Source organism: Cynocephalus volans, chromosome 13 (assembly GCF_027409185.1).
Source record: "Cynocephalus volans isolate mCynVol1 chromosome 13, mCynVol1.pri, whole genome shotgun sequence".
Lineage (NCBI taxonomy): Eukaryota > Metazoa > Chordata > Mammalia > Dermoptera > Cynocephalidae > Cynocephalus > Cynocephalus volans.
In genome coordinates, this window is record NC_084472.1 from 63,417,316 (window position 1) to 63,429,851 (window position 12,536).

A 12,536-nucleotide genomic window follows, 5' to 3' on the forward strand; every position below is an offset into this window, starting at 1 on the left:
ACACATGGAGAAGGCACTATCTATGAGCCCGAAAGCAGGCATTCATTAGACACTGAATTTGCCAGCACCCTGATCTTGGACTTGCCAGCCTCCAGAACTATAAGAAATAAATTTCTGTTGTTTAGAACCTACCCAGTCTATGGTATTCTGTTATAGCAGCCCAAATGGACTAAAGGTTTTTATTTTTTTAGATTCTCAAATTGTCCCAAATTTAGCTACTCGGAGCCCTTTTAAGCTGGAACTGATTTTCTTATAACGTTTTGAGTGCTTAATTGCTTTCAGGCACAAAAATGTTCTGGATTTATGTTATACTTTTCTTGTTCTAGCAATGGAATAAAGTATTTCTTCCAAGAGCCCTGGTTTACTTCACCGGAGATATTGGTGCTAAGCATCTTTATTCCCCTTGCAGTGTAAATGGCTGTCATGTCCTTTCAGAGGACAGAGATAGAAAATGGTATTCACCTTGATATTTCTAGTTTTCCATCTAAATTTACCAAATGTATCCACTGATTACAATTTTTTTTTTTTTTTTTACAATGGTAGGATTTCCACACAGTTGAGTGCACAGATATTGAGTGATACTGGTTGATGCACTGTGAAAGATGTAAGCATCTGTATAATGCCCAGTCTAACCAAGATATGGACCATTTCCATCACCTCGAACAATTCTCATGTTTACTCATGCCCCTTCCCTCAGAGGTGCCATAGATTTATTTAATCGGTTCTGGAACTTCATGTAAATGGAAATGTTCCATACTATTGTGTTGGCCTTATTTTGTCCTTCATATTGATTTTGGATTCATAAATGGTGTGTCATGTATCAGTAGTTCTCTTTTATAACAGACTAGCACACCATTATATGAATAAGCTGAAATTTTTTTTATCCAGAAAACCATTTGTTTTTCTTTCCTGATTTCAACTATAATAAATAAAGCTATTAATATATTTACATGTAATTATTTTTGTGGACATGTTTTTGTTATTCTTGGGAGTGTGATTTATTTTTTCTGGGAGTGGAATTGCTGGTTCATAGTGTAAGTATAAATTTAATTTTATAGAAAACTGCCAAACAATTTGCCAATGTGATTGTTTCATTTTATTAATAATTTTTGTTTCTATTTCTTTTCCCTTTTAAACTATGTTTCCTAAATATGTTAATATACATAATTACTTACTTTATCTTAAAATATATATAAAATTGTTATGAACTTAAAACAGTGTTACTACCCATAAATTTACTTTTGAGTAAATTTTAAGATTTCTGTTCAGACCTTTTTTTTCCCTGAGAATCTATCCCATTTGATATTAAATCAGAATTGTGTTCAAAAAATCACTTGAAAAAACTTTATCCTGTGGTTGTAATCAGTTTCATGTAGTTCATGTGTATGCAATATTAGGGTTACTTCCCCCCTTTTCCTGATATAATTCATGTTGGAGTGTGGCATTATAGTTTTTTTTTTTTTTTTTTTTTTTTTTTTACATCATGCAATGGTTTTATGAGAAGCATTTTCAGCAGCTGAAAGGTTTTCATTCTCATTTTGTTTGCTACTTTTAGTAGCCTTATATGGATGTTAAATTCCTTTTTTTCTGTTTGTGATAAAGAGGTATATTAGTTTGCTTGGGCTGCTGTAACAAAATACCACAGATTGGGTGGCCTGGACAGTCGACATTTATTTTCTCACAATTCTGGAGGCCAGAAATCCATGATCAAGGTGCTGCTAGTACAGTTTCTGGTAAGGACGTTTTTCCTGGTTTGTAGATGACTGTCTTCACATAGCCTTTCTTCTGTGCTCACTTGGAGAGAGAGATCTCTGCTGTTCCTTCCTCTTCTTATAGGACATCAAGCCTATTGGATTAAGGCCCCATTCTTATGAGCTCACCTGACCTTTATCACCTCCTCAGAGACCCTACCTCTGAATACTGTCACCTTGGGAGTTATGGCTTCTAAATACAAATTTTAAGGAAACACAGTTCAGTCCATAACAACTAGGTAGGATTTTCCTGGACTAGTAAGAATAATTGATGGCAGTTGGGTTCTAAGGGGAAGGTGGAATAAAGAAGAGTGAGAATTATATACTTAATTTATTAGTTCTAGAATGCCTTCTTCTGTTGTTGTGAAGGGAGTTTTTTTTAAAAATTAAAGTTTGGGGTAGGAGAATGTAAATCAATCTGTCTTAGGTTTCTTTGATAGGGCCTTTAATATCAATTTCTTGTTTTCCTATTTTCTTTAATCAGAATATCCAAATGACACTCCTGGTTTCCAAGGTATGCCTTAACCCCAAAAGTGGTACATTCTCAAGACTGAAAACTATTATCCATTATACTTTCCAAATTCCTTTGTTACATTTCTAACAGTAGCTGTGTTCTCATCCTCCACGTCTCAAACCTGACCTCAGTATTTCCCTGCGTAGGGTGATGAGACTTCCCTTTAGGGAGTCCATCTGCATTGAGTCCACCTTCATTGATTTTTTCTCTTCTGCAAAAGTCCCATCTGACTCTTCCCATGTGGTCACAGAGAATGCTCTTATGCTCTTGGATGTTTATTTTCCCACTTACGTATGAGTCAAATTTTCTATTAAACCAAGTCCCTTAATTATATTTGCTGGTATGTACTACCAGTGACTTCGTTTCTTCTCAGTTTTTATCTTTAGAGGCTGTGTTGAGAGATTGTGTTTTAGGCTGTGGTCATGCTATAGACCATGTACATCCAAAAGGATACTATTTGTTTACCATAGATGGTTACCTATTATTGCATTGATTCCAAAAAAAAAAGTATTTTAAGGAAATTGATTTATTTAAATATTAGAATAAAGACATCTAATGTCAAAGAAAAAATTTAATAAAACTTAAGACTGAAATATAAAAACACTGAAATCTTGAGGGATGCTGCAAAGCTCAAGGATATTTATAACATCAGTGCATATATTTAGAAGTAGTTGTGTCTGGCATGAAACCGTACCTCTCATATCTCAATTACAGGAACGATAATTAACCCAGAACCCCAGCTGCTGCATTCTGAAATCCAGGCAATGAGACCTTGCTTCTCACAGGCTACTCCCAGCCTAAAGCAGGCCCTGTTCTTGGGAGATGTGATGTTTCTCTGACTACTTTTTTTTGCTTATATTTAAAAAATTTTTTAAAATTGACATGAAATAATTGTGGGTATTTATGGGATAAAGAGTTATATTTCAGTACATATATACAGTGTGTGATGATCAAATCAGGGTAATTAACATATTCATCACAAAAATTTATGATTTCTTTGTGATGAGAGCATTGGACAGATCATCTCCACAGAAAATCAACAAGGAAACATTGTGTTTAAACTGCACTGTAGACCAAGTGAATCTAACAGAAATTTACAGACCATTTCATCCAGCAGCTGCAGAATACACATTCTTCTCTTCAGCACATAGAATATTCTCCAGGATAGAACACATGTTAGGATACAAATTGTCTCAACAAATTTTAAAAAATTGAAATCATATTAAGAATCTTTTCAGACAACAGAATAAAACTAGAAATTAATAACAAGAGAAACTTTGGAAACTGTGCAAATACATGACAACTCACTTTGACTCAAGAACTCCTCAGTGGCCTTGACTAACTTTGCTTAGACGGCACTGAAGTCTCAAAGGCTTCAGCCTATCCTTCCTTCCTTCCTTGTTTCTCCCTCACTCAAAGCCAGTCCTGCATCACAGTTTGACTACTCTTCATCTCTCCTGGATCCCTCCACATTTTCTGTCATAGGCATAGGCATTTCCCCTAATAAATTTATTACATTTTTAATTTCATCATACAGTTGCTTCTTGGTGTGTGCAGAATAATGAAAATAGTAAAGACAAAAAAATCAATAAACTAATCTAACATTCTACTTAAAGGGTAGCAAAAAAAAAAATCCAAAGAATGTACAAAGAGGGAAAGAAAGACAATATTAGGAATTATTTTTTTGTAAAATACAAAATAATAGGTTTAATAGAGATAGCAAAATCAGAAGTTGATTCTTGGGGGAAAAAACTCAACATAAAAACTAATCAAGAGGCCATAACTGGAAAATACTAGTAATAAGAAAGAGACATAACTTTAGATAAAACAGAGATTTAAAATAAGAAGGAAACACTGTAAAGAGATGATGCTAATAAAAATAAAATCTTACATGAAATCAATTACTGACCAGAAAATTGTTACTGAAAATAACCCTTGTAGAAAAACAGTAAATTAAATTTTAAAATAATCAATTAAAACTCTTCTTGCAATAAAACTCCAGGATCAAAGTGCTTTATAGTTAAGCTGTACCATTTGGGTTGATAATTCCAATTTTGTAGAACATTTTCCAAAGAAGAGAAAAGAGGAAAAACTATCCATCTGTTTCCATTGTGTTAATTTAGCTGTAATACTGCATCCAAAGAAAGATAACATAATAAAGAAAAATTACAGTTAATTTCACACATAAATATGGTGCCAAATACATTAATCAAATACAAGTGATTTTAATCTAAAGCTAGTGAATTAAAAAATTGCTTTGTCACAGAAATGGAAGGTATATTATAACATTAGAACATCTATTATGTAACTCACCATGCTAAACAGAGTAAAAGCAAAAAATTATGCAGTTTTCACGAAGGCTATCTGAAAACATTTGCTAAAACTCAATTCATGATTATAGGGTAAAATAGAGTAGTATTTGTGCAATGATAGGTAGACCAAAGAAATAGGGCCAGCCCATGGCTCACTTGGGAGAGTGTGGTGCTGACAACACCAAGGCCACAGGTTCAGATGCCTATATAGAGATGGCCGGTTTGCTCACTTGGGAGAGCGTGAGGCTGACAACACCAAGTCAAGGGTTAAGATCCTCTTACTGGTCATCTTTAAAAAAAAAATAATAATAATAATATGAGCCCCAAATCACAGCCACACACATAATGGGAAGTTAATGTATCAAAAGAGTTAGCATTGTAACTCAGTGCTGAATAGAGAAGCCAGTAAAAAGTGCTGACTTTAGATTAAAGATGAACGAAGGGAATTAACTTGCTTAATTATAGTATTAATCCTTTTTATGTAAAATTTTATGTAAAATTTTAATGTAAAAATGTGCATAATTCAAGTTTGGTTAACAAGGAAAACTAATTTTTATTCATTATATATTTTTCAAAGTATCATCAATATATCTTTTGGAAAATTCACCCCAAAAGCCAGATATTAGAAAAGCAACATATTTAAAACATAAAATTGTCATGCTGAGTTAGTCTTAGCATAGAAATAAGAAAAAAAGTGATGCTGTAGTGAGTGGTTGCTAATACTTTTGCCACTATTTCATTGTTTCTTTTAGCATCATCCTCTAGCTCTAATTCACTTTACTATGTCCTCTTCTACTATTTTCTTAAATTATTATGAACTTGCTTCTTCTTTATAACTCAGTGTTAATCATTAGGGTTAACTTTCTATTTTATCTGAACCATCAGAGTACATACAATTAGACATTATAACTTCCGACTAAAACAGTTGTTAATCCTTTAGAAAAAAACAAATACATGGTTTAACAGGAGTCATAGTTTCAGTTGGGCAGAAAACCTTGCTTTGGGCAGTATCAGCAGTTTTACATTTTTCTGGAAACTGGGAGGAATCAAAATCTCTGAGAAGACCTGTTTGACAACTGTGGTGCCAAGAAAGTTTGTCTACTTTTTAAATTACTTTTAGGAGAGATTTGAGAAATAAAGAGTGTCTACCCTGCATGCTTAATTACAACTTTCTTGTAGTCATTTTCCTAATGCAGGTCTTGTTAAGCACTGTGTGTTTGCTTCCCAGCAAGCTCACATTTGAGGGAGTAGCTACTAAAAGTAAGTCCTGTTGTAGATAACTTATATAAACCTCTGATTCCTATTATCACTGGAACAAGCTCCACATTTTACAAGCTCTATTGTGTTTCCCTTGTCAAATTCTGTAAGTACTGATTCTATAAAGATTTTCCACACTTTATTGAATTTATAAGAAATCCACTGTAGCATATCTATGTTTGGCAGGAGAGTTGCAGCAAAGCATCTTTTTCTACTGTTTTAGTTTTAGATTAAGGCTTTTCTCTGATTGTTCTAGGACACACTCCTGAAACAGTTCTCTTCTTTTGGGCATAATAGCAGCATGTTTATTTGTATTTTTTATTTTAATAGTTTCTAGGGTATGTATAGATGGTTATTAACTTCTGTACTGAAGTGGAGAAAATATTTGGCTATTAAATTTTATAACATCATCAAGACTTTTTGAGAAAATGCCTGGTGTTGCAAAACATCTACTTAGAGTTTTTGCTTGTGAATTCTGTACGTTTTTTCTATCAGAACATAATCAAAATTTCTATAAATACATTTTCTTTTGTAATTCTAATATATACTGACTTATTTAGACCTATACACACTTTAAAAAATTTTGTTTACATTGCTTTTGATTCATGTTGAATCTGAGATATGTGTTTTGGCTTTTCCTTTTATATTTAACTTTGGCACATGTTTTATTTTAAATTAGTGAAGGAATTTTTACTTTTAGAAATTTTCAAAGACTTTAAAATAAAATTAAAGTAAATAAAATATGGATGACATTACACATTACTAAAATTATTCATTGTGCTGTTGACTTTTGCTCTAAGAAGGAGTGAGCTGTCACTGGGCTGTATTTAACTACGGACAGATGGAGAGTAGACTTTCACTTGGGAGGGAGTTTCTCCAATTCTTATTTGTGATTCTAAAATATGGTTAAAGAAAGACTGTTAAAAGATCCGGTGTGTGACATCAATAATATTAACTCGTTTAAATTTGAGTTGCCAGACTTTTGAATGTGATTCTACAGAAATTGTCTCTTCTCTGAATTAATTTGCTGGTAGAGAGAGACAGAACAAAAGAAAAACCTCAAAATCCATAAGAGAAAAAAAATGAAAGCATAAACAAAATTTCTGCTGTAGTGCAATTTAATGGACTCAGAATGTGGTAGTTACTACTGCAAGAGAATATGGATACTTTTACTGCTATTTCTTAGAATGTCCTGGTTAGAATGAGCTCAGGAATGGAATCAAAGAACTTAAGGTGAACCGTGGCTTGGACTCTTTGCCCATCTCTAGCATTTCTTCTAATTTTGGAATCTCAGTTTCCTCATGTGTAGCATGTCCAATCTTGCAGGATTATTGTAAGGATGAGAAATAACTTGTGTTGCTCTCCACCAAGAATACATGGTCCTCAGTAAAGGTGTTAATCTCTTACTGCTAGGAAATAGCAAAGCTTCCTGCCTTCTATCTTTTCTCTCCAAAATAACAGTATGTGTAAAGAGGTTTTATGGCTGACTTGTCTAAAATAAAAATTCTCAATGTTTGCAAATCTATTATTTGAATGTCCACAATGGTTTTAGGTGATTCTTCGCTGGCCTGCAGAATGGCGTGTAGGACATTCTCTCAGAAGTTTTCTCAATTGATCAGGGCCATTCACAAAACAAGTGTCATCTTGATAAAACTTGATGAAGAAATTAATACACTGTTTGATCTGTCAGTATTTAAACTGGCTGTTGATAGGTTTTGTTCTTTAAAAAACGAATTTATAACCTAAGAAATATTTGTGTTGACTGAAAGTTTAATAAATATTTTACATAAAAAATTTAGTTTCTCCACCACTTTCCTCATTTTATCAAAGCCAATGGAGGCTATCAGGATAAAAGGAGAATTGGGACTCACTTGTAGGTCATTTACTGAAAATCCTCTCTGCCTCACTGAATTCACTACCTCAAAATGTAATGAAGCTATGACAAGGGCATTAAGAGTTCTGAGTAAATGATGTACTGAGAAATCTTATTGGTGTTAGGGAAAGTTAAATAACTGGCTTTATGAGAGAGCTATCTTAGTTTTGCATTGTGCCTAGTTGTTGTCATTGAAATACACAGAAGCTTTTTCCTCGAGACTATCGTTGAGTGCTTTCTCCCTCATTTGCCAGGTATCATGGAACACTTACCATAGCAAGTGTCTGGGGCGGGGCTGATGAGCAAAATGACAGTCCTGACTTCATAACAATAAATGCAGTGTTGGTTATTTATGTATTTTATTTCTTTAATGTTGAATATGCATAAAACCAGAAGTCAATAAATCAACAGATACTTTAGTTTTACTCTGGTAATATATTTTTACATTAAAAATTTCAGAAAATATTTTAAAATAATTTCTATATTCTCTGAAATTCATTTAACACTAGAACCTATTAGTTAAAATTCATGGTAGATTAGAGGTAGATTAAAAATATTTGGGGATTTTCTCTTGATCATTGGAAACTAATCAATGGAATTCTATTTCAATTTGATAATTATTAAATTTTTTTATGAAACTCTGAAAGCTTGAAATAGCTGTATTTTCTTATTTTAACTTGCATTTATCTGAATGCTTTCTAAAGTAGTGTATTTTTCATATGATCCTTAGGAAAAAATGATCTAAGAAATAATTTTGCAAAATAACTGAAATAAAACTACTTATTTTTTGATGTTCCAATTTTTATAGGACCTTTTATTTTTTTTGATGTGTATCACACATATATTTATCAAATAATTGGTATGTCTTTTTTCATGACTATTTTATTTTATTTAATTTTTAAAGATAATATGCACATATGTGGGGTACAATGTTGGTTTTCAATAACTGTGTGCAATGTGTGATGGTTAGATCAGGGCAGTTAGCCTATTCATCATCACAATATCCAATCATTCTTTGTCTTAATAAATCTACAAATAGTAAATAATCAGATGCCATTATTTAAATTTTGTGGTTACTAGTCTTAAAATCATATCTCTTTGAATTTTTTTTTTAAGATTTAGGGTTTATTTATTTAGACCATCTATTACTTATTTAAAACTTTAGTTCCACCTGTTATGTTATTAGGTGTTGAATCAATTTATTGATCTTAGCAATTTCTTTTGAGTGACTTCAGTTTTACAAATCATTGACATAACATCATGTTTGTCCTTGTCCAAAAATACATTTACTCTCCTGAAATTAATTTTTCATCACCAAGTTGCTGACATTTTTTGCAGTTTTATTATTTTCATCCTAAGTGATGTAATGATAGAAAGTTTAAGCATAAATCTTAATAATGTCAGGTCCTAAATTGTATTGTGAAATACTGTTTTCACCTCATATACGTAAACAGGCACCCTAAATGTCAAACCACAGCAGCTAAAATTTGATTCCTTAGTTTATTATACTTAATGGTAAATGAGGTCTATTGCCAAGAAAGTCATTTTGGTTTCCTGTTTTTCAGAAGCAAGAGCACCTCTTAGATTTGGGAACAGAACATTTTCTACAATAATGGTACAATTACATGTATATGAAAAAGCAGCTTTTAAACTTTTATATCAAAATTTATTTCAATCGATATTATTGAGGTGTAACATTTTTCTTAATGTTGACTAAGTTGATTGGTCTTTTGAGTTTAAAATGTCATGGAAACATACTTTATACAGTACATTGCAAGCAAGCCATTTAAAACTAACAATGTAAACACAAGTAATTTATAATCTTTATCCTTAACAAATATTTTTAAAATGCCTCATATTTTAATAATCTTACATAGTTTACAAAGCATTTTGAATAGTTGATCTCATTCAATCCTTACAGTGCCACAAATTTGGTGAGGCTAATATTCTCATGCTAATTTTGCTATTAAGAAAACTTAGTAACAAAACAATAAAATATTTTTATTAATAAGTGTCTTGTCCAGAATCAGCCAATAAGTAAGTGGTGGAACCAGGGTTAGATTCTAATAGTTTGTCTAATGTGAAGAGTTGCTACACCGTACAGATTTATGCAGTGAATTACTTTGATACTAGAATATACAAGTACAAATGCCAGAATATGTGAGAGAAATACGTATATAATTTTTCTGAAATTATATTACCATAGTCAATTTAAATAATTTCACTTCTCATAAACCCTGTCAGATTAAAGTATAAATTGTCCACACTGGGGAGATGCAGTTACCCAACTAAGTTTATCCAGTGAATAAATGGTGAAGTCAGGATTAAAAGAGCATCAGGAACAGAATTTAGAGTTAAAAAGCTAATAATCATTATTACAACATCCAGGACAAGAAAAAACAATCATAAAAGAAAAATATAAGTCATCCTCATTGTGAAAACATTTAGAAATAAATAAACTGCAGATAATGAATACATTTGATATTGCCTCTTTAATATCTGAATATGAAAAAGTTAAAATAATAAAAAGTAACCAAGGGAGACATTAAAATTACCATAAATCAACTAAGTAAGAACTTTTAGAGGTAGTTTCTGTCCACTGGTGATTATAAAAATCTCCCCAAGTAGATCCATCATGTAGCCTTGCTTGAAAACCCTGGGACAAGGGCAGAGGTCAGCAAACTTTTTCTGAAAGGGGCTGGATAGCTAGTATTTTCGACTTTGCTGGCCATATGGTCTCTGTCTCAACAGTTCAACTCTGCCATTGTGTGTGAAAGTAGTCAAAGGCTATGTGTGAACAAGTGAACATGGCTGTGCTCCAATAAAACTTTATTTGTGGTACTGAAATTTGAGTTTTATGTAATGTTAATGTGTCAGCAACAACAAAAAAGTAATCACAGATGTACAATATTTTATTACATTCACTTCTCTCTCTTTTTTTTTTTTTTGGCTGATGGCTGGTACTGGGAACCAAATCCCTGACCTTCGTGTTACAATGCTGTGCTCTAACCAACTGAGCTAAATGGCCAGTCCCCTACGTTCACTTTTCTTTACCCATGGTGTTTAGCATAGTGCCTTGTGCTTGGAACTTGAAAGATATGCATATATATTCTTCTCCCAGATGAATGAATGAGTGAATGAATAAATGGACCTATATCCAATCAAAATTACCTAAGAAATAATTTCGTGTCTTAAGTAATCAGTGTTCATCAGTTGAGAGTGAAGATTATTGGCAAAATATCAGCAGTTTTTTACTTGGCACCTGTACTTGACCAGTATAGCCCATATACTTATAAAGTCACGTGAACCAAGAGGAAAGGTCATTTTATTTATGTTATGGCCTGGTCTTAGGACTTTTGTGTTATTCTCAAGTTTTCAAACAAACAGAATTTTCTTTTTAAAATTATATAAATGGACATTTCCATGAGCCTTTCTTCATATGGGCCTTACCTTTTGAAATTGCAAACTCTACATGCTGCTTTTTTGCATTTTTTGTGTTCAGCTAGAGAAATTGCAGGCTGAAAATACGTTGGAGTGGGGCAAGAGAGAAACGCTTGAGACAGAAAAACAAGGACTGGAGAGAGAAAACAGACGGCTAAAGATTCAGGTGAAAGAAATGGAAGAGCTCCTGGATAGGAAAAATAGATTAAATGCCAACTCTCAGGGTCCTGATGTCAAGATATCACAAACTGAACTGCAAGAAAAGAACAAGGTAGGGTGCCATTGGAAGCACGTGTTTCCTTACCGCATGTTCCCTCACTAATGCATAGGCAGGTGCTGCCTTCATTTCCATATACCTCCAGATCTGAGTGTTTCCTTTTGTGCTGTTATCTAACTAGCTTACTCTTTTTCCCACTGTGATGTAAAATAATGTTGTTCATGCATCTGAAACAGGAGTGTGACAGATTTTGGATGAAAATGTTAGACCATGACAGATTTTTAGACAGTTTCAAGATCTCCTGAAGGAAGAAAAAAATGATGTAAAGGATGGACCTTTGTGTTTTTGTTTCCTCTTACAGCTTTTTCTCAGCGTTTTCCAAGCTATTGATCTTATTTTCAGTAAATATGTTTCTCCATTAATTTGAGCACCTATGCAATAAATGTTTGTTGGAAGCTATGGTAAGTATCTGTAGAAACATTTATATTTAGCTGAGATTTACTGTTCTCTGGCTCATTTTTAGTCTCAGCACAATTATTTTTCAGTCAATTAACCACTTCATTTTGCAAATAGTTTTTAGAGGCTATGACATAAATGTTAAAATCAGGGTTAAATTCAGAATTTGACTTTGGGAAATTTAGGTTGTTTTGGATGTGTTTTATCCTCAAGCCAATAGACATAGTTTGTGGTATAGATGATTTTTTTTCTTTTTCTTTTTGATAAGTAGTTTATAGGTTTTTAAAATGTGCTCTGAATGGCAGACTTATAGTTGTAATATGTGTAGTTTAGTGTCATATGCTGCAAAATATGTGCATCTTGTTTCTATTTTCTTCCATTAAAGCAACTATAGCATCTTAATGAATAATCCTATTTTTTTAATAAATTTCTTTCAGTTTTAAAAAGTGAATTCGATAAGTTAATATTTTTGAGTTATATAAGTAGTTCATGCTTATATTAGCTCTAAAAGCTAAATGGCCAGAAAAAATGAATTGCATATCACTTATTCTTTTGTGAGTGTAGGGATTTATTGCAAATGCAAGATTAAATTGCATTAGTGTTTCATGATTTGGCAACATAAATATCTAAAGTTAAACATTATAGTCAGTGATCATAATTTTCTATTATACCAATCCATAAACCATCTATAATGGTGTATTTGGTTCTGACATTG

General features: G+C 32.5%; 1 protein-coding gene across 2 annotated transcripts in view; it reads left to right on the top strand.

Annotated features, from left to right (window-relative positions):
• CCDC102B (coiled-coil domain containing 102B) overlaps window positions 1-12,536 on the top strand; it is a 301,210-nt gene that overhangs the window by 106,686 nt on the left and 181,988 nt on the right. For both annotated transcript variants that reach the window (XM_063077429.1, XM_063077430.1), the window contains exon 6: window positions 11,210-11,419. In XM_063077429.1, the coding sequence (XP_062933499.1) occupies window positions 11,210-11,419 (210 nt within the window). The remainder of the gene's footprint in view (window positions 1-11,209; window positions 11,420-12,536) is intronic.